The following is a 22,466-nucleotide window of genomic DNA, read 5'->3' on the forward strand; positions in this document are numbered from 1 at the left end:
GTGGTGGGAAGAGGCTTCAGACCCTTGGTTTTAGTAAATAAAGTTGCCCTGGACTTTACACCTGGAGTGTTGGGGCAGATCGTTTCCGAGGGAAATGATTTTTAAAATCTTGGAGTTCCCCTTGTGGCTCAGCGGGTTAAGAACCCGACTAGTGTCCATGAGGATGTGGGTTCGGTCCCTGGCCTTGCTCATTGGGTTAAGGATTTGGCGTTGCCTTGAGCTGCCATGTTGGTAGCAGACACGGCTCAGATCCCACGTTGCTGTGGCTGTGCCGTAGGCCCGCAGCTACAGCTCTGATTCATTTTGACCCCTAGCCCAGAAACTTCCCTGTGCTGTACCTGCGGCCCTAAAATGAAAAAAAAAAAAAGATCTTGATTTGTCTCTGGAGTTGGGTAACAAATGAATTCTGTTGCTTTATAAGGTATTTTCAGTAAATTTATTGGCACTAGAGCCAAATGAGTATGATCCTTCAGGCAACCATTTGGGTGCCAGTCCACCCAGTCTGAAGACGTTTCATTGGCTTGAGATGTTTTCGGAACAGTTACATTTTGAGTTGCCTACCCTCAACCCACAAAGACTCAGAAAGAAAAAGAAGTTACTGCGCATCACTTTGTATTCGCTACAGATGTTAACAGTTGGTTTGTGTCACCAGAAATAGGGGGTTGAGCTCCTATGGTGAATTCCTGAGGACAGATAGGCAGAGTAAGGTGGATTCACGTATCTTTACCAAATAGTATCCTTTAGCCTCCTGGCTCATTTAGCAGGGCTGATAGGAAGAGTCCTGGAGTGAAACTATCAGTCCTTTTTCTCATCTGTCTAGTTCAGGGCAGCGGCCACACCTTGTCCATCTTTATACCCCAGCACTTAGAGCAGGCACTTGGAGTTTGTTGATTGATGACTGACTGCTAAGATTGATTCATTTAAACGGAAACGTCTCCCTAAACTGTTGAGAAGACCATTGGGTTGGCATTTGCCCATAACGCCATGCTGCCCCTCTGGATACCTCTTAACTGAGTGGTTGGCGAGTACGGTCTTTCATGGAATAGGCAAGGTAGACATATTCAGTGGCCAGAGAGAATGGGGGGGTGGGGGGGGGGGAATCCAACGAGAACCTGCATGTGTCCCTGCTACTGTAACCTCCATTCTCCATGGTCTTAAATGGATGGCCTCTTAAGACCTGTCAGCCAGGAGATTGAAGCCTAGGGCCCCAACATGACCTGGACCAAGTCACTTATTTTTGGTATACTCTTGTTTTTTTATCTGTAACCTAAGTTAATGATCATGTGTGTGCTGTTGTCTTCAGGAAGTTACCAGAACAAGATCAGGTGTCTGAAACGGCTTTGAGAAAGGGAAGGAGGTATTTTAGTGCTGTTGTCAGGCAGCCTTGTCCTGGCACAATCGTGCCCCCCCACTCCCAACCCCCTACCCCCCGGACAGGCTGTAAGGAGAGCTGGCAGGGCAGCTACCCAGTGCAGTTCTGCAAAATGTGCACATGGAGGCGTGTACCTGGAAACGGGTGTCCCAGGGCCCCTGAAAGCATGTCTGATGCCTTCTTAACAGAATGGGACCCTGCCTTGAGGGGGCTTGTCATTTACACACTTAAGAAGGTGTGAGCATCTGTACAATGAAATTGCACTTCCCCTGCGATGGAACCGGAGAACTTTTTATGCCGTGGAATGAACTTTAAAGAACACCTAGTTCAACCCATGTCATTATTTAGGTGAGAAACCTGGGAATTCAGTGAAATAAAGCATTTGTACCAAGTTCGTCTAGCTATGGAATAGTAGAGCCAGGTGGCAAGCCCTTTGTTTTGGCTTCAAGCCCAGTGGGGTTTTTTTGTTTGTTTGTTTGTTTGTTTTTAAAGTACAGTCATGCTCTTCTCAAGCAAGTGTCGATCAAAGCTAGTTGATGAAGTGATATTGAGAACCTACTTGAACTAGGTAGTATGTGTTGTGCTAGACGGAAATAAAATGTAAGCTTATACGTAGGTGGATGGGCGGGAAGATGGACAGATGGAGAAGTTGGGCCGGGCTCTCAGGAGCCAACTGTCTGGTTAGGGTGGGGAAGGAAGCCTAGAAGGTGGTCCCTCCCACAGATGCCCCAGGTGTCGTGAAGGATCGACTAGCCGCCAGACTAGCATTGCTCTAGGACTTAAGAGAAAGGGGTCATTTTCAACAGCATTGGTCAAAGAAAGCTTAGCAAGGTGTCATCTCAGCAGGGCACTGAGGGATGGGGAGGTTCCCCAGGGAAGCGGGCAAAGTCCTGAGCATTCTTTTGGGTGACTAGTAAAAGAGAAAAAGAAGACCACTGAAATAGAGCACTCTAGAAGTAGTTTTATATATGTGTGTATATATATATTTTTTTTCTGGGCTTGGATTTCCCATTGCCATGCTTCCCTAATTTTCTTTTTTTCAAATATCTCTCCGTAATACACTTGGGAAGGCATGGGCTCATACCGCACTCTTCCAAGGATAACAAAACTCTATAATAATAGATAGATGGTAGATAATGGAGAAGAGGTCATTGGTGATCAGTTTATTTAATACAATTGCTATAGGATGAGCACAGCAGAGTATAAAGTAGGAAACCACTCTGCCTGGCAGTGTTGTTTACAGCATTTGCGGTTACGAGCAGGAGAGGTCATTTTGAACACTATCTGTTAATAAGGATGTTATCTGCCAGTTAAAAAAAAAAAAAAAAGTATTTTCCCACCCAAATATATGTTAGTACATTATAAACGTTCTTCGTTTAGTCCCCACCTATTTCAAATTTGTGAGACTTCAACTCTGAATTATCTGCCCTGAAGTTGTTTTAATGTATGTAGAAAAGCAGATTAATGGTGTAAACAAGATTGTTGGGAGAACACTTAAGAAAGCAAGACTTTTCAAGTACTTTTGTAGCAGTCATTTACATAAACACCCCACATGTTAATTACAATTGAGTATTATCTATTCATTAAAGCAAACTTCTGGAGTCTGTTTGGCAAAGCTCTGCTCATTTTGACAGATCCTTAAACGTGATCAAAATTGCCTTTCTTTCTATATGTTCCATAGTTCTGATTTTGCACTGATTTCCTTTTTTACAATAAGAAATGTTTGTCTCTTGTTTTTTTATTTCAATAGGCAGTGGAAATTGGAACATTTGTGTTATAAATCTGGAGAACTTATCACAGAAACAGGTTACATGGATCAGGTATATTTTCTTTTTGCTTGCAGAAAAAAAAAAGACCTCTCAATTCTCAAATACGCCAGTGGTATCCGTTAGCCTAATGCATGGCCTATTCTTTTCAACTTTGACAGATAATCGAATATCTTTACCCTTGTTTAATTATTACACCTTTGGACTGCTTCTGGGAAGGGGCGAAGTTACAGTCTGGGACAGCCTACCTACTGTAAGTGTGTGGTGTCTGTGATTTCTAAACTCTAGAATGTTGCCGATGTTACTTTATAGTTCCTTAGTCTGTTTCAGCTTTGCACAAGACATAAAAACATTGGAATTCCATGTGCATGTTTGAAGAGTTGGTTGGAGAGGGCACTTGGGCAGAATGTTTTTCCCTCTTTTCAAAAAAGTCTGTAGGCATCATTAAATCTCATTCACTTTTACCAGCCTATTTATATGCAAATAAAATGCAAATTATTTCAGAGTATGTGTGATTTTTTTTTTTTTAACTCTTTAAAAATGTTTGCGGTTTTGCAGAGCAAGTACTTACCTAGGTTTAGCTTATCTTTTAAGGATGGAATTTAATAGTGGGTACTTAAAGATTTTGTACTTAAAGTTCAAGATCTTCCTGTTGAGTAAAATGCTAACCTTTCTTTGGATCACATTAATGGCGTTTAAGAGGAAAATCTGCCATCTTTGAATGCAGGGGATGAAGGTGGGGATGCTTCCCAGTTTAGCAGTTGAATATTATATATACCGCATCATTTAAGGAACAATTGTTAATCAGCGAAGACATTTTCAGTTAATTATGCAAGAGTTAGTGCTTGGGTTATTGTTTCTGTCCTAGCTTGCACGTATCTGCAAAAGCAATTTGCAGTGGCCATACCCTGACCCTCAGTGTACAGTTTTAGATGGGAAATAAGGGGTTTTGTGTTTTCTGGTTGGGAGATTCTGAATAATGACTTCAGCCTGGTTAAGCAGCTACAGTGTGGTTTGAACCACATAACAGGCAGCCAAAAGCCTTTCTGGTCTGTCAACAGCACAAATTCAAAAGTGAGTGTGGGGGGAAGTGGCCTTGATGGCGGTGATGGCAGAGGCAGCAGGGGGTTTGCCGGGTTGACTGCCAGGCTGTCAGAAAGAGCTCATAAGTATGGGATTATTAAAGGTAATGGAGATCAAATATTTTGATTGATGACACTTACAAAGCATTTGTTAGGCTGGCAAGTGCTAATTTGACATCCCGATTCCCCCCCCCCCCCCAGTTTTGGGTCTCCGTCTTCTGCTTAGAAGCACCCATTGGCTAATTTTGTTTTCAGATACTAAATACACTGTATCAGCAAAGCGACAGTTTTTTGGTACCTTTGTTAACTTATAAGCTGTTTGCCATCTTCATTCATAAATTATTTTCCTGTCTTAGGTTTGCCTAGAGATATACTGGAAAGGAACATTTGGGTTTTGTGCCAGGGTCCCAGCATTATAATAGGAGCACCAAAAAGCCTCAGACATTCCAGAGGCAATAGATGCAGTCTTGTTTTTTCACTAAGGGCTTAGAAGCCTCTTTTTCATTGCCTCGCCTCCTAATTTCTTTCACAGAGGTAAGCCTCCTTTGCAGTGGACAAACTTTGACCCTTTGGAATTCCTTGAAGAGTTAAAGAAAATAAACTATCAAGTGGACAGCTGGGAGGAAATGCTGAATAAGGCTGAGGTTGGTCATGGTTACATGGACCGGCCCTGCCTCAATCCGGCTGATCCAGACTGCCCTGCCACAGCCCCCAACAAAAATACAACCAAAGTAAGTACAGCCCCTGATTCTTCTTAGGAGGGGCAGAGAGAAAAACCCGATGCTCCCCCCCCCTTGTTAGTTCTCTTATTTTTATTTCCCTTTTTTTTGGTCTCTGGATCTAAGTTTGTTGATAGAGCTAAATTTTGCTGTAAGATTTGCCATACGCCTCTCATTAGCCTGGTTATTAATGTTCTCCCTGAAACAAACAAGCCCTTAATGCACTGGATTTTAACAAGGCATGTGACCTGCCTACTAATTCCTGTAATTATGTGGCTGCCTTTTTTTTCTTTTTATTTTTTTAAAGCCTCTTGATATGGCCCTTGTTTTGAACGGTGGATGTCATGGATTATCCAGAAAGTATATGCACTGGCAGGAGGAACTCATCGTGGGTGGCACAGTCAAGAACAGTACTGGAAAGCTTGTCAGGTAATCCAACACACACGGGAAGATCCAAGCCATCTATTATTTTTCGCCCTTTCCTCAGAAACCACTTCCTTTCTGACATCTGCAGGTGTCTTTGTATTAACACTTAACCGTCATCCCCGCTAGCTATCTGGGTGTCCTAGAATGTTCAGAGATATGAGTGGACCAAAGCAGCTCACAAAGCGCCTTGTGGTGTATTTCCCAAGAGCAGATATGTACGGGGTTCCTGTTGTGGCTCAGCGGTAATGAACCTGACTCAGATCCATGAGGATACGGGTTCGATCCCTGGCCCCGCTCCATGGGTACAAGATCCAGCACTGCTGCGGCTGTGGTGCAGGCCGGCGCCTGCGGCTCCAGTTCATCCCCTAGCCTGGGAACTTCCAAATGCCACGGGTGCGACTTTAAAAAGACACACACAAAAAATATATATGTATGTAGTTAGTGACTCTAAAGTCACAATCTTTTAGAAGATTGACCCATTATGTGGAAAATCGGGGTATGTATAAAGTAGGCAGGAGGCATTGGTGGGACGTGGAGGTAGGTGATAGGAGCTGAACCCCGTCACAGCTGTTAAAGGCAAGACCAGCTAAACAAGAATGATCCTCTGTGCACTTGTGGCCTTGGCTCCGTCAAGTGTCAGGCCCTCAGTCTGAGATCTCTCCCTCGGGAGGGCGTCGTCTGGGATTTCTGCACGAGCGAGCTTGCAGCGCTGAGCCCCGCATATCTGGTCAAGCTATCTACTCCTCTACCCTTCCTGTTGCGTTGACTAGAAACTGAGAGAGGAAATTGCCTATTAATTTAATTTGGGGGTATATCTGTAAAAGGTTTGTAAGGTTACACCTTTAATATGGTACATCCATCTATTAAATAAAATAACCATCCCGGGCCCATTTTAATGGAAACATGTGCTCGCGTGGGACAGAATGTCTGCGGGTAAGTCAGGGGTGTTGAACGGGGGCTGGGGGGGGGGTGGATTTATGCCGTGAGAGCGGCTTCCAGGGGATGCTGATGTTGTGCCTTGCCCACACCGTCACAGCGCCCACGCCTTGCAGACCATGTTCCAGTTAATGACCCCCAAGCAGATGTACGAACACTTCAAGGGGTATGAGTACGTCTCGCACATCAGCTGGAACGAGGACAAGGCGGCCGCCATCCTGGAGGCTTGGCAGAGGACATACGTGGAGGTAAGGGCTGGCGTGTGGGGCGCCCTTTGTTTTTTTGTTTTGTTGGGTCTCTTTAGGCCCACAGGTTCAGCACATGGAGGTTCCCAGGCTGGGGCTCAAATCAGAGCTGCAGCCACTGGCCTACACCACAGCCCCAGCAACACCAGATCCAGGCCCTGTCTGCTCGTGGCAACACTGGATCCTTAACCCACTGAGCGAGGCCAGGGATCGAACCTGCGTCCTCATGGATCCTAGTTGGGTTTGTAGCTGCTGAGCCACAAGGGCAACTCCCTGCCCTTTGAGTCTGAGTACAAACCCCTTAGTTACTAAATGGGTCATGTTCATATTTGAAAACATTTTTTTTTTTCCACTGGAGTTCATTGTCACAACAGATTGTAGTTCTGGGAACATGGCGGGATGAAAACGCTTTCCTTTTCTTGATAGCGAAGAATATCTTCGTATCTGGGTGATGCTCATTCTGATTGGGGTGCTCTGAAACATTTTCAGAGTCACCATGTGTGAACTCCAGAGCTCAGGCATAACAGTGTTTAAAAAAACACTTGGTTTGCAAGAAAAGGTGTCTGGAAAACATTAGCAAGGCCTAGAATCTGTTCACAGCTGTAGTCCCCTTGGTTAGGTCATGCGATGGGAGCTGGCCTTTGTTTCCCAAGCGGTGACCTCTCCTGAGCTGCATGTGACCTTTTAAAAGTGGCCAGCAAATGAAGGGGGGGGGCGAGGGGATGGCGTGCCCTTAAGAATGAGTTGTGGTTTTCTTGGAGTTCCTATTGTGGCTCAGCGGTAATGAACCCAACTAGTATCCATGAGGACGCAGGTTCGATCCCTGGCCTCCATCAGTGGATTAAGGATCCGGCGTTGCCGTGAGCTGTGATGTAGGTTGCAGACGCCGCTCAGATCTGGTGTGGCTGTGGCTGTGGCTGGAAGCTGTAACTCTGATTTGACCCCTAGGCTCGGAACTTCCATATGCCAAAGGTGCAGCCCTTGAAAAAAAAAAAAACAACAAAAGAATGAGTTGTTTTGCACTAAGGGGGAACCATGCCGAGTAAATAAACTCTGGGAGTGGACCTCAGTTCCACTGGCTCATGGCATCACGTATTCTGGCTTGATTAGCAAGTAGCCTTCCGTGGCCCAGGCCCAGGGTCATTTAATGTTAGCCCAAGTTCAAACCCCAATCATACAGAACTCTTCTTATAAGGCATCAGAAAAAGTGGGAGTTGAGTAAAGGGGACATGTCACTCCAAGTCTGTGCTATTTAAGCTCCTTAAAGCTTTTTGCAATTTTCAAAATCCTCTTATTATAGTTGATTTACAGTGTCCTGTACAGCAAAGTGACCCAGTTATACATAGACATTTTTTTTTTTTTGGTGTGTGTGTCTCTTTAGGGCTGCATCCACGGCATATGGAGGTTTCCAGGCTAGGGGCTGAATCAGAGCTGTAGCTGCCGGTCTCCCCTACAGCTACGGGAAACACCAGATCCAAGCCATGTCTGCGACCTACCTCACAGCTCATAGCAAGGCAGGATCCTTAACCCACTAACGGGGCCAGGGATCGAACCCGCATTCTCATAGATACTGGTCGAGCCACAGCAGGAACTCCCTACATAGACATACATTATCCTCCATCAGGTTCTCTCCCAAGTGACTGGATACAGTTGCAGTTCATTGTAGCTTTAATCCCATCCATCTTCGTTTTATCCCTGCATGGTGACCTCAGGTGGTTCATCAAAGTGTCGCTCAGAACTCCACTCAGAAGGTGCTCTCCTTTACCACAACGACCCTGGACGACATCCTCAAGTCCTTCTCTGATGTCAGCGTCATCCGAGTGGCCAGTGGCTACTTACTGATGGTAACGAGCAGTTCCGTTTCCTTGGGAGTGTCCTGTATTGTTTTTTTTGTTTTTTTTTTTGTTTTTTTTTAGTTTTGACCTTCCCGTGCCCTCTCCTGCTTTTTAACTGCTCTTAACACACATGTGCATCCAAGACAGAGAGAGCTCGGCTTCGTAACGGTTTCGAAAGTGGTCGTGTAGAGCACTGATTCCCATTGGCAGTTGGCCCATCTTTGACTCTTTATCATTTTGTGTGATGTCTGTAAATGTACATTTTTGTCGTTGTTGGATTTCATAAGTTCGACCTTTTGAGTTGGGGTGATGGGTGGGGGAAAACATTAGAATCCTTACACATTCTAATGTTTGGCTTTTGTTTTGTGTCTCCCCCTCCCCTTCTCCCCCCTCCTCCAACTCCCCTTCATTCCTTCACCTGCCCCCCCCACCCCACCCCCACTGTTCTGCTTGCAGCTTGCCTATGCCTGTTTAACCATGCTGCGCTGGGACTGCTCCAAGTCCCAGGGTGCCGTGGGGCTGGCTGGCGTCCTGTTGGTTGCACTGTCAGTGGCTGCAGGATTGGGCCTGTGCTCATTGATCGGGATCTCCTTTAATGCTGCAACAACTCAGGTACTAAAGGAGCCACCCGTCCACTCTTCATTGACAAACGCCCCTCTCCAGGCTTGTGTCCGTGTCACCTAAAGGGTCTCCCAGCCTTTTTTCACTCGGGGTGCCCCATTTCTCAGGGCAGTGCTGTCTCTTAAGTGGACCACGGGACCAGCCGTGGGTTGGTCTGGATGGGCTTGGTGATTAGTAGAGATGCTTCATTCATGGATGGAATTTAGCTCCTCTATGGGAGCAGTGGTTCTCAGCCTTGAGGGTGCCTTTAGCATCGCCTGGAGGGCTTGTGAAACCTGATTGCTGGACCCCATCTCCAGCATCTCTAATGCAGCCTGCCCTGGGGGCCAGGGGTGGAGAATTGGAACTGCTAGCCAGCTCCCAACAATGCTGGTCTAGGAATCACACTCTGAGAACCACGGCTTCGTTGTATGTATTTGTGGATTTGTCTTTTTAGGGCCGCACCTGGCAACATATGGGGGTTCCCAGGCTAGGGGTCCAGTCGGAGCTGCAGCTGCCAGCCTACACCACAGCCCCAGCAACGCCAGCTCCAAGATGCATCTGAGACCTAAACCACAGCTCATGGCAATGCCGGATCCTTTAACCCACTGAGTGAGGCTGGGGCTCAAACCCACGTCCTCATAGATACTATTTGGGTTCATTACCGCTGAGCCACAAGGGAACTCCTTTTTTTTTGAGAACCACTGCTTTTTTTTTTTTTAAGACCCACCGCTTTTGTGTTAGATTCCTCCCCTTTTATTAACTTGAAAAATGTATGGGACGTGGAGCTTAGAGATAGGAATGCATGAGATCTACCATGAGCTACAGCTGCCAGACTTTGGGGATTTAACTATCAGATGAAACTAAATTCTTCACGTGGGATCGCGTAAGCTCCCCTTCGGGTAGCTCCTGGGGGTGCTGGTGGCAATGTTTGAAATAGCTTTACAGTTCTCAGAGTTGGACCTCCTGCATCTAATGCCCCTGTCCCATGTTTTCACTACAGGTTTTGCCATTTCTCGCTCTTGGTGTTGGCGTGGATGATGTTTTCCTTCTGGCGCATGCATTTAGTGAAACAGGACAGAATAAAAGAATCCCTTTTGAGGTAATAGACAGACAAAAGAAGAAGGCCTTGAAGACAGCAAGGGCCCCCCCCACCCCCACCCCATTGCTGAGAATTTGTCTTTGTACTTCTCGCAGTCTGGCCAGTAAATTCCTCAGTCCCAAGTCAGATGACATATTGCTGGCTCTTAATATGTAAAGTAAGTTAGAAGAGTCTCAGAACAGTTATTCCAAAGTGCACATTTGTTTTTTTGGGTTTTGGGGTCACTTTATTCTGTTTTTCCCTCACTCCCTTTTATTTATTTATTTAATTTCTTTTACTTATTTATTAATTTTTTTTTTTTTTTTTTTTTTGCTTTTTAGGGCCACACCTGTGGCATATGGAGGTTCCAAGGCTAGGGGTCTAATCAGAGCTGTTGCTGCCGGCCTATGCCAGAGCCACAGCAACGCCAGATCTGAGCTGCATCTGTGACCTACACCACAGCTCAGAGCAACGCCAGATCCTTAACCCACTGAGCGAGGCCAGGGATCGAACCCGCAACCTCATGGTTCCTTAGTCGGATTTGTTTCCACTGTGCCACAATGGGAACTCTGCCCCCTTTTAATCATATGAAACATTGACTTACATCTTTTGTTGCCTTTGTCATCATGTGTTTTGGTCCGCAATAGCCGTGAACAACACACGACTGCGTAGCCAACACTGGACATTTGTCCAGGGTCGCTGTTAGAGGGAGGAGAGGCAGAGCTGTCCCTTTCTCAGCCTTTGCAAGTGACCTGTTGTTTTACTTTGCCAAGGATTTGAATTGTTCGTATAGTCTGAGCGCTGAGGGGTCCCTGGCGCTGTGCAGCTCTCAGCACTGTGGTTTCTCATCCTCAGGACAGGACTGGAGAATGCCTCAAGCGCACCGGAGCCAGCGTGGCCCTCACATCCATCAGCAATGTCACAGCCTTCTTTATGGCCGCATTAATCCCCATCCCTGCTCTGCGGGCCTTCTCCCTCCAGGTGAGTGTCCAGTGACTAAACCTGTGGGCATCTGCGAGCCCAGCACTGACAGCGAGCCTCTCGAGTCTGCTCCTTTGCCTCTGGTCCTCCCACCGTGACGTAAAGTGTGTGCCAGCTTTGGGAACTCTTTCTTCTGGGCGGATGCTTCTTTGAGCAACAGCCTTGACACCCCATCTGAAAAAAATGTTCTAAGTTTCTTTCCTTTCAAACCCGATAGCCCAGAAGCCTGTGGCCTGGGTAGTCTCATGACCCAGTGCCATAGCGAGTTGCCTTTTCCTTTAGAGTTAAACCAAAATGGTACCAGGGCCGGAGTTCCCGTTGTGGCTCAGTGGTTAGCGAATCCGACTAGGAATCATGAGGTTGCGGATTCGATCCCTTAACCTAACTCAGTGGGTTAAGGATCCGGCGTTGCCATGAGCTGTGGTGTAGGTCAGACTCGGCTCGGATCTGGCGTTGCTGTGGCTCTGGTGTAGGCCAGTGGCTACAGCTCCTATTAGACCCCTGGGAACCTCCATATGCCATGGGTGTGGCCCTAAAAAGCCAAAAAAAAAAAAAAAAGAAAAAGAAAAAATGACAACAAAACCAAAATGGTACCAGGGCCAGTCCGTGTAGGATGCTTATAAGCTCCTCCTCCAGATAATCAGGAGTCCTTGGGATTGATGGGTCCAGGGCGCAGCCAGTTCTTGGCCATGCCAGCTTCTAAACCCCACTCTCCGTTTCTGTGCTCAGGCCCCTTTCTTGATCTCCCTAAAGCAGCCCCAGCACCGAGCAGCTGTGTAGAGCAGCGACACACGCAGATGTGTTGCAGTGTAGCCTAGGGCAGGCAACAAATTCAAATTGAGCCTTAGACACCACTGCACGGGCCTCTGCCTGCAGTGGGTTCCCACCGGCCCTTGCTTGCCACCTGTCCCTCCTGAGTGAGGCTCCACAGTCTCTCCTGTCCCCTCCTCTTTCCTTGGGGTTCCCTGCTCCACCCTCTAGCTGCCCTAGAAAACTCCAAATTCCTCTCTTTCTTATGCAGAGCGATTTGGTCCCTCATTGTTCTGCTCTTTCCTTCCCAACCAGGCCCTTTCACACCTAGAGGCCACTGAGATACCAAACAAAGAGCCAGCTTACTTGAACTGTAAGAATGGGGAGTTCCTTAGACTGGGGATGCAGCTGCTGGTCAGTTCTGTGCTTGGTATAAAGAGCTGGCTCCAAACTCACGGGAGCCCTGAAGTTGTGCAGCGCAGCAGACAGAGAAGCTCTGCCTATTTGTCACAGGGTCTTCCTGAGCCTGAAATGGCTTAGGGTGTTCATATCTCAAGGACAGTATTTTGAGGTTTTGTGAATTAAATTCAAATTTTAAAGCTCCAGCTGTTTTCCAAGAAAGATTAAAGGAGCCGTGGCTTTTCGCCTTTCTTTTTCTCTTCCCATGTGATAGAATTCATGCGACGACCAGGTTTTTAGGGGGAACGATTTGGGGTGTCACTTGGTTATCACGTCCCTCCAAGCTTGATCATACAGCTTTACTCCCTTTCTTCACTGAAAGGTTCTTAGGATTGTGACCAGGAAGAGAAATCAACACATCATAGATGAGGTTTCTGTTTGTATTTCTGCCAACACACCCAGCTCCTTTTTAGCCTTCAGATAGGAATCTCATTTCACTAATTACCAATAAAGGCCTAAGCAACTCATGATCCTACCACATTTGGGACACTAGACTTGTTTAATATTTCATGTAAGATGTGATACCCATCTCTATGACCACCAGACGCCTCCCAAAGGAAAATACTCCAGAAACGTTATGAGTCTTTTATTATTAATATACGTGCATGCACACAATAGAAATAGTGAATAAATGAGTGAAGTTACATCTGAAGGTGGGACCGAATTCAAGGCAGATGAAAACACCCTGCACACATGCATCCCTTTTGCACAGGCATGCGTGCACGCGGTCCCCTTGGGCGGCGTCCCACCCTCGTCTCCTATACAACAGGTTCTGGGATTGAGCAGCTGTTCCAAAGTCGCTTAACAGTGGGACCCTCCCTGCCTCTCTCCTTCTCTGCCTGCCTTTTGCCTCGCTATTGTTTCCTGCTCCGCCTCACGCTCCTTCTCTTCTTGTCCTCTCTCTCACTTTCTCCTCCCCTGTCTCAGTACACACTGATGAGTCAGCAAGGCATGCCCTCCTTTCACAATATCCTATGGTGTGGTGGTCTGAAAAGCTGCATGAGTTTTCCTTAGGCCTTTTAGAAAGTCCTGGGTGCTAAGTCCTCCCAAGGTAAGCACCTCAACTGAGATGAGATGAATACTGTCGGGGCTTGCGTTTCTCTTGCAAGGCACTGGAGTATCCCTTTAGAAAATCGCATCTATAGTGTCCAGGAGTCCTCTCGTATGAAGGAATGGCTTTGCAGGATCCTGGCTCGTTCTCAGTCAAAAAAGCAAACAAAAACCAAAAACCAAAAAAAAAAAAAAAAAAAAGGAAAATTTAAGAAAAAGGAGCACACCAGGATTTTTGCAGTAACCGTCAGAAATTTTAACGTTGGAGAGTTCCTGTTGTGGTGCAGCGGAAACGAATCCCACTGGGAACCATGAGGTTGTGGGGTCAGTCCCTGGCCTCGCTCAGTAGGTTAAGGATCCGGCGTTGCCGTGAGCTGTGGTGTAGGTTGCAGACGTGGCTCAGATCTGGCATGGCTGTGGCTGTGGAATAGGCCAGCAGCTGTAGCTCTGATTAGACACCTCACCTGGGAACCTCCATATGCCACGAGTGTGGCCCAAAAAGCAAAAAGCTAAAAAAAAAAAGGAAATTTCACCTTTGGTTCCCTTTTGAATGTATTGACTTTTGAAATTGACCACTGTGCAGCTTCTCTTTCCTTTGGTAACTGTTAAGCTGTCCTGTGGGGTATTCGTTTGTGTATGTACTTTCAGGATGCTACAGATTGAGCATCAAAAATGACATGTCCAAAATGGGCCTGTCCAGTAATCAACCACATTCAGAATTTTTCCCTGTGGAGCGTTTCAGATTTGTAGCCTTACCAAAATGGAAATTGTTTCGCAAATCACTCGCCTTAGATCTCCTTGCCAATCTTCATCCATCTGTCCACATGCCACCTTTATCCCAGAAAGCCGTGGCACTGTCTGTAATTCCTTGAGAACCAGTGCCTCCTGCACTAGGGCTTTGCTGGTAACTGAATGGTATTTGTTCTGCAGTGAAAACTCCAGAACAGAATGCCTTTTTGTTCCACCTAGTAAGAGGGTTTAGATGAGGGCTCCTCTAGACAGAGCCAGTTCCTCCCTGCTCTGCAAGTGTCTCAGTGGGGCGACCTGCAGGTGCTTTGCAGGGGACTGGGACAGTTCCTTTAAGCACAGCATCAGACTCTCCATCATCTTCTCAGATTTTCTAAGTTTCTTAAATTCCTCTTTACTCCAGCGCTGACACTTCTCCCTTCCTGAGAAATCCTTGCTGTTTGCTTTGACTATTGGGGGGCCCTTTAGGGGCTGTTGAAGTTCTACTGCTTTCTCATCAGAAAATGTATGAAATAAGCCTATGTATGTAATAAGCCATTGGACAGTAAATTTCTGACGGGAACCTACCATGGACTTCTTTCATTGCCCCATTTCCACCACGAAGAGACCAGACAAGATGCCCGTCACTTCTCTCTGACAGATGAGACTGGTATCAGATGCTCTCCCAGCCACCGCACAAAGCATCTGTGTTGTTCTGGCCAGAACATCTGGGCCACCTGTGCACACCTGCATGGCTTGTCTTTTCACAGTCTCCACCCTCATCCTCGGGAACTTCTGTTCAAAATGTAATGCCTAGAGTGTCTTGTCTGCGTTGCATGCCTGAATTCCAAGCATGAGTGTAATAAAAAGAGAATCTGAAAGGATTCCATTCCCAGGGTTATGTTTACCTAGAAAATCCTTGAGGATCAGTTCCGTTTCCCCCTTTGTCAAGAATCTTAACTCCATGCCCATGTCTGTCCTCTCAGGAGGTGACCAGATCTAACAAGAACCCAGATGGGCTGGGGGCTGAGGTGTCAAGCCTGCGTTTAAATCTTGGCTTGCTTGGAACTTCGGGCAGGTGACCTTCCACTCTACCATGGGTCTTTATGAGGTAATAGAGTCAGCAGCCTCTTGGTTGCCATGGGAATGGAATGAATCAGGTGGCACTTTGCTACCTGACCTTCCATCACTCCTCCTCCTTTGTCCTCCATGAACAGAATTTTTCTTTTGTCCCTTTTTTTGGTGGGGGGGGGGGCACACTCACAGCACATGGAGGCTCCCAGGTGAGGGGTCAAATCAGAGCTGTAGCCGCCGGCCTACACCACAGTCACCGCAACGTGGGATCCAAGGCATGTCTGCGACCTACACCACAGCTCACAGCAACACCGGATCCGTAACCCGCTGAGGGATGCCAGGGATCGAACCTTCGTCCTCATGGATACCAGTCAGATTTCGTTTCCACTGAGTCATGATGGGAACTCCTGAGTGGAATTTTAAACCTAGCAGTGATGCCTAACTTTTAAACTCAGACACCACCTATCAGATTTCTTGCAGGTGGAGCATCCTTCCTCTCTACCCCCCCCAAATCCTTTTTCATCTTCACCTTCTCCCAAAAATCCTTCCTTCACCACCCTTGCCACCCCCTCTGCATGCTCCCCCTCTGAGCCACTCTGGAATCCTGGCATGCTTTCATTACTGCATTTATCAGCCTGAAGTGTAATTTGTTTATAGTTCTGTCCATGTCTGTCCTTGAGAGCAAGATTTTGTCTTACTTATCTTTGTGTCTTCCATACCCAAAACGGGACCCTGACTTTTCTTTTTAAAAGTCTTCGTCTCTTAGATAAATCCTCTAGTCCAAATAGTGATTTGCTTATAGCATAAGCCTATTAGGCAGATCTTTACAGTACCTTATATACATTAGAGTGGTTAGTTAACACATTTTATATATATATATATATTTTTTTTTTCTTTTTTAGGGCCACACCCACAGCACATGGAGGGTCCCAGGCTAAGGGTCTAATCGGAGCTGTAGCTGCTGGCCTACACCACAGCCACAGCAATGCAGGATCCAAGCCATGTCTGCGACCTACGTGCACCACAGCTCATGACAACACTGGATCCTTAACCCATTAAACGAGGCCAGGGATGGAACCCACGTCCTCATGCATGCTAGTCGGGTTCATTGCCACTGAGCCACAGTGGGAACGCCAACATTTTATGTATTTTTACTTAATGAGGAATTTTCAAGGCAAACTAAGAAGAGAGAGCTTAGTCCATTTTTAGGACACTCTTGGTAATTTTTTGGTTTTGTAGAACTCTACAGGACAGTAATTATTGAAGAGCATCTCCAGACCTTGGAAGGGCTATTTTACCTCGAGCATAAATTCGCAATTCCTTTTCAAAGCCCTTTACGAACCTCTCCTCTGATATTGTTAGGTACCACTTGTAATTAGATTTTCTTTTCTCGCCCTCTGCTTGAGAAGGTTTTAGCACTAAGCGGTTCTTTGAAAAGAAAAAAAACCATGTAAGGTTTTTTGTTTTTTGTTTTTTTTCTTTTTCAAAAAGAAAAAAATTTGGATGATGGCTTGGTTACTTAGCATTCCAGTTGCATTTCTTCTCGTGCTGCTGCTTTCCGTGCCTTTCTGAATGGGAGAGTCCTTTTTCAACTGTCCTCTGTTGACTTTCCCCTATTAACAGCCCAATTGTGTGATTTTTACTAGGTCAGCAGGAGATTTGCCAAAGCACCGCAGCATCTAGCCCCGTGTTTATTCTAGGTTATGGAATGACTTTCGAGTCTGTACTTATTTATTCTGCATAGTAGAATCTCACATAGGAATTTCTGCTTACCTCTCCTCGACCTTTCCCGTTACTGCCCTTGTACACCCCGCAGGCTACTCCAGAGGCTCTTAGGCATGTGCCTGTTAAAAACCTTGGAGGACGTGATTGAAATTTCAGTTCATGTTTTAAAGGTGACGTTTTGGTATACTCGATCCACTTTATATATACATTTTCGAAGGGTAAAGTCAGGACTCTGAACTCTTGGAAAGGTTCCGAGGGTTTCTTTTCAAATTAAAACATCTCGCCTGTATTCGCTGTTCCGCCTTTGTAGATTTGGTCTGGTTCGGTTGCAGAAGGATGCTAATTTAGTTCATAGGTTTGTACCCCCATGAGTTCATGGAATGATTAGAAATGGAAAGGACCAGAATGAGGGGGCTTCCTCTGTCGTCACATGGTCTCTTAACGATGGATGAGAAGCAGAGGGATAAGAAAGCCCAGCATCTTTCAGGTTTAAACACCTCAGTAGGAAAGTGAAAGGAAGATGTTGTTTATTTATTAATATAATTTTTTTGTCTTTTTGCCATTTCTAGGGCCGCTCCCACGGCATATGGAGGTTCCCAGGCTAGGGGTGGAATCGGAGCTGTAGCCACTGGCATAAGCCAGAGCCAGAGCCACAGCAACAGCAACAGGATCCGAGCCGAGTTTACAACCTATACCACAGCTCACGCCAACGCTGGATCCTTCACCCGCTGAGCAAGGCCAGGAATCGAACCCGCAACTTCCTGGTTCCTAATCGGATTTGTTAACCACTGAGCCATGACGGAAACTCCCAGGAAGATGTTCTTTAAAACGTCTTTATTTTTTGGAGTTCCCATCATGGCTCAGCAATAACGAACCCAACTAGGATCCATGAGGATTCGGGTTCAATCCCTGGCCTCGCTCAGCGGGTGAAGGACCCAACCTTGCAGTGAGCCATGGTGCAGGTCACCGATACAGCTTGGATTCCCCCATTGCTATGGCTGTGGTATAGGCCGGTGGCTACAGCTCCAATTCAGATCCTATCCTGGGAACTTCCATATGCCGTGGGTGCAGCCCCAGAAAGCAATAAATAAATAAATAGTAAAAAAAAAAATTTTTTATTTTCAAAACAGTTTTCTGACTAGGAGGAGATGTAACCTCTATCTTTTTTTTTTTTGCTCCAAGGCGGCTGTAGTTGTGGTGTTCAATTTTGCTATGGTTCTGCTAATTTTCCCTGCAATTCTCAGCATGGATTTGTATCGACGAGAGGACAGGAGATTGGATATTTTCTGCTGTTTTACGAGGTACGTTTTCCGTCTGCTGTGGCCTTTGCTCATTGGGAGTAATGTTTAGTGAACTCTCTTGTCTGTGAGCTTGGATGGATGGAGGCAGCAGTGATGATGGACAGAGGGTGCTTGCTGGGAGCTGGTTGGGTGGAAGCCCTGAGGTTGTGATACCCAGGATCCTTGTTTCTGTCACACAGCAGCATGGCTGATTTTTGGGAGTGTGTTGGATCTCTGGATTAGGGTTGAAAACCACCATCTGGAAAAAAGAGAGCCCTTTGGGTGGTTTGGTTTGGGGCTTTTTTAAAGGAATTAGGCGTTAAAGAGGTTCATCAGCATGTAACTTGATTTTTGTCATCCAGACCCAGGATCAGCCATCCTTTTGGCCTCCTTTGATTTGCTTGTGTCTGGGTCCAAGTAGATAAACCAGATCGTGTTTGGGGTGTATAGTGATCTGTTTTGCTTCTAAATCAGAGCGATTGGGATAAAATGGGTATCATCAGTGACGGGCAAAAAGGAAGCGCTGTTTCCCTGTTTCAGGCTATCATGGCAATCTCTTTCCTCCCCGCTTTTAGCCCCTGTGTCAGCAGAGTGATTCAGGTCGAACCCCAGGCCTACACAGAGACGCACGATAACACCCGCTACAGCCCCCCGCCCCCCTACAGCAGCCACAGCTTCGCCCACGAAACCCAGATCACCATGCAGTCTACAGTGCAGCTTCGCACGGAGTACGATCCCCACACACACGTGTACTATACCACTGCCGAGCCGCGCTCCGAGATCTCTGTGCAGCCTGTCACCCTGGCCCAGGACACCCTCAGCTGCCAGAGCCCCGAGAGCACCAGCTCCACGAGGGACCTGCTGTCCCAGTTCTCAGACTCCAGCCTCCACTGCCTCGAGCCCCCCTGCACCAAGTGGACGCTCTCCTCTTTTGCTGAGAAGCACTATGCGCCTTTCCTCTTGAAACCCAAAGCCAAGGTAATCAGCAGAACAGAAGACGCTTTGCAAAATCGCAGAGCAGGCTGCTTTGGACTCGGTGGGATTGCTTCTTCAGAAGGGCTGTGTCACACCTCCCAAAGAGCAGGTCCATTTAGAATGAATGCTAGGCCGCTTTAACGAGCTCACCTTCTGCAGGATGAATCTCCCTGTGGCAGGTGTTTTTGTGACTCTAGAGTAACTCCTTGCATTTTAAGCCATTTTATTCTTCATGAGCTTGTTAAAAAAGGCAGTTACCGGAGTTCCCTTTGTGGCTTAGCAGTAACGAACCCAACTAGTATCCATGAGGATGCAGGTTTGATCCCTGGCCTCACTTAGTGGGTTAAGGATTTGCATGAGCTGTGGTGTAGGTCACAGATGTGGCTCAGATCAGGTATTGCTGTGGCTGGGGGTGTAGGGCAGCAGCTCCAGCTCCAGTTCGACCCCTAGCCTGGGAACTTCCATATGCCAAGGGTGTGGCTCTAAAAAAAAATATATATATATATATATATATATATATATATATATATATATATAAAATGCACCTATCAGCCATTCCCATTGTGGTTCAGTGGGTTATGAACCCAACAACTATCCATGAGGGTGTGGGTTCTATCCCTGGCCTCACTCAGTGGATTAAAGATCCAAAGTTGCCACAAGCTACGGTATAGGTCACAGACGCAGCTCAGATCTGGTGTCACTGTGGCTGTGGTGTATGCAGACACCTGTAGCTCCAGTGTGACCCCTAGCCCGGGTACTTCCATAGGCCTCGGGTGCAGCAGCACCCCCCCAAAAAAAAGCAAAAAATCAAAAGCATTAAAAATGCAGTTCCCATGATTTTTGTTTTTTCTCTGGGAGAAGAACCCTTCATGCTACCTACACCCGGGCAGTACAGTGGTCCAAGTGCAGCGTAAAGCCAAGAGCTCACCTTTGTCAAGGGACAGTCGCTCATGCTCCTCGGGGTCAAAACAGCTCATGCCCCCTTCTTCTGTTGCAGGTCGTGGTGATCTTCCTCTTCCTGGGCCTGCTGGGGGTCAGCCTGTATGGGACCACCCGAGTGCGTGATGGACTGGACCTTACAGACATCGTGCCTCGGGAAACGAGAGAATACGACTTCATTGCTGCACAGTTCAAGTACTTCTCTTTCTACAACATGTATATCGTCACTCAGAAAGCAGACTACCCCAACATCCAGCACTTACTTTATGACCTTCACAAGAGCTTCAGTAACGTGAAGTATGTCATGTTGGAAGAAAATAAACAGCTTCCCAAAATGTGGCTGCACTACTTCAGAGACTGGCTCCAAGGTAAGATGCTGCTGGGGCCCTCGTCCTTTGTAAACAGTCCCCATGGGGGTGTGTTCAGCTCCCCCAGGGTCTCTGGGTGCCCTCTATGAACATGTTCACTTAGAAGGTAACCCTGCCTTGGAGTTCCCGTCGTGGTGCAGTGGTTAATGAATCTGACTAGGAACCATGAGGTCGAGGGTTCGATCCCTGGCCTTGCTCAGTGGGTTAAGGATCTGGCATTGCCGTGAGCTGTGGTGTGGGTTGCAGTCTCGGCTTGGATCTCTCATTGCTGTGGCTCTGGCGTAGGCTGGTGGCTACAGCTCCAATTCAATCCCTAGGCTGGGAACCTCCATATGCTGCGGGAGGGGCTCAAGAAAAGGCAAAAAGACAAAAAAAATAAAAAATAAAATAACACTGCCTTGCTTCATGGACTTCTTAAGTGTTGCTTAAAATTCTGGGGCAGCTCCCAAATCTGGCTTTTACTTACAAAACAATGCAAACAATTCAAATGGGTGATGCAGGAACTTCTGCAAGAATTTATGCGTACACCGTAGGAAATGGGAGAGTATGTATGTTTAAAAAAAATATGGGGCTGGATGTTTCCAGTACAGTCCTTATTTATTTATTTTTTTATTTTTTTATTTTTGAATGGTGGCTGGTTTGGTGACCACGTGAAATCCAGGTGTTGATGGAATTTCCAGGCTGGCTTGCTGCTTTCTAGTTTTTGCACCACTGGTGACTATAACTGCAAATTCCATGTTTTGACCCTCTTTTGACTCAGCCTAGAAGTAAACTGAAGTGCTGCTGCATCGCATCTCACAGTATTTCACCACTCGTCAAATTCTGCTTTGAGATGCCTTGCTCAGCTTCTGACGTTGCTCTTAGAAACTCTTCTAGGAACTAGTAGTCAACTGGAGGGGGAAGAGGGCCTAAATTCGCTCCTGACTGCTGACTGCACATGAATGTATTCAGTGACTCCAAGAACATCTGTTCATTTATTCTGTGTTGACACATGCAGAGTGAAGTGGAGAATCAAGATAATTATCCACACCATTCAAGCAAAAGTACTCTAACCGAAATACCCAAATAATGATGGCCCCAACATTTTTTGGCTTAAGTTATCCAAATGATTGTCTTAATTTCCCACTTAATTAGGCTTGTTTAAACACAGATTTAAGGGCCTTTTTTGGTCTTAAGGCAATGCACTCATATGTAAAGATGAAGCAGCCAAATTTCCCTGTGAGTGTGTGTGAAATGGTAAACAACTTGAATTTGATTGAAAATTGTTCAGTATAGCTAGTGTCTTTGGACTCGTGTTCCTAGAATTTCGCTCATGCACAGATGCCGGATTTGACTGCTTTTTCTGAGGAAGGCAGCGCGAACTACATGACATTCACATTGTTTTTTTAACATGCTCCTGAGATTAGCTTGAATATCTTCCAAGTCTTATTTTTTTGCAATAGTTTGGGAAGTGGTGGGTTTTTTTTTGGGGGGGGGGGTTGTATTTGGGTTTTTTTTTTTTTTTTTTTTTTGGATAATGAGTTAAAAGAGGACCAGACAGTTGAGAGATTCCTTGCTTTTTATTTTTCCCCCATTGGCCAAAGACATGCAAATAACTTGCCACAAATAACAAAGAGCTCTGCAAGCCCTGCCAGTATCTGAGTGAAGGAGGGTTATTGTGGAAGTGATTTCAGTGTCTTTGGCCATTCCTTTGGATGCTCAATATGGCATGTGAGGCAGAGCTTGGGAAGGGGGCCGCAGGGTATTGTCTCCAGCCAGGGTAGAGGGCTAACCTTTTTATAGCTTATTGTAAATTATCCCCATGCTTTCATCCCTTCAAAGACCAAAAAGCAGTTGGACTTGAGAATCTTTTTTTTTAAAGGTGCATTTGAATCGTGTTTTGATTTGCTAAATGCAAGAGCATTAGCACCCACCTAGACCCAGTGAGATCCACTCATGCCCCCCAGGTGGGGCCCCAGCCAGTCCTGAAACTCTTCATTTCACTCTTACAAGGTCACGCAGGAAGCACTGTGTAGTGAATGGCCAGATACTGTACTCCTTGCTGACTAGACATTTTTTTAAGCCCTGTCGAGTGGTT

General features: G+C 46.4%; 1 protein-coding gene across 6 annotated transcripts in view; it reads left to right on the top strand.

Annotated features, from left to right (window-relative positions):
* Nucleotides 1-22,466, top strand: part of PTCH1 (patched 1) — a 75,952-nt gene that overhangs the window by 29,212 nt on the left and 24,274 nt on the right. For 2 of the 6 annotated variants that reach the window (XM_013980137.3, XM_003482800.5), the window contains exons 4-15: nt 3,123-3,192; nt 3,300-3,391; nt 4,753-4,951; nt 5,247-5,368; nt 6,402-6,549; nt 8,259-8,390; nt 8,838-8,993; nt 9,985-10,083; nt 10,918-11,043; nt 18,010-18,128; nt 18,683-19,085; nt 20,080-20,389. In XM_013980137.3, coding sequence (XP_013835591.1) covers nt 3,123-3,192; nt 3,300-3,391; nt 4,753-4,951; nt 5,247-5,368; nt 6,402-6,549; nt 8,259-8,390; nt 8,838-8,993; nt 9,985-10,083; nt 10,918-11,043; nt 18,010-18,128; nt 18,683-19,085; nt 20,080-20,389 — 1,976 coding nt within the window. Of the gene's footprint in view, nt 1-3,122; nt 3,193-3,299; nt 3,392-4,752; nt 4,952-5,246; nt 5,369-6,401; nt 6,550-8,258; nt 8,391-8,837; nt 8,994-9,984; nt 10,084-10,917; nt 11,044-18,009; nt 18,129-18,682; nt 19,086-20,079; nt 20,567-22,466 lie in introns of all 6 variants that reach the window. The other 4 variants (XM_084980954.1, XM_005668021.4, XR_014818335.1 and 1 more) reach the window with 3 other exon arrangements.

Source organism: Sus scrofa, chromosome 10 (assembly GCF_054392235.1).
Source record: "Sus scrofa isolate SSC_HxYL_T2T_F1_AM1 chromosome 10, Sscrofa_HxYL_maternal_Yorkshire_Landrace_v2.0, whole genome shotgun sequence".
NCBI classification, from domain to species: Eukaryota; Metazoa; Chordata; class Mammalia; order Artiodactyla; family Suidae; genus Sus; species Sus scrofa.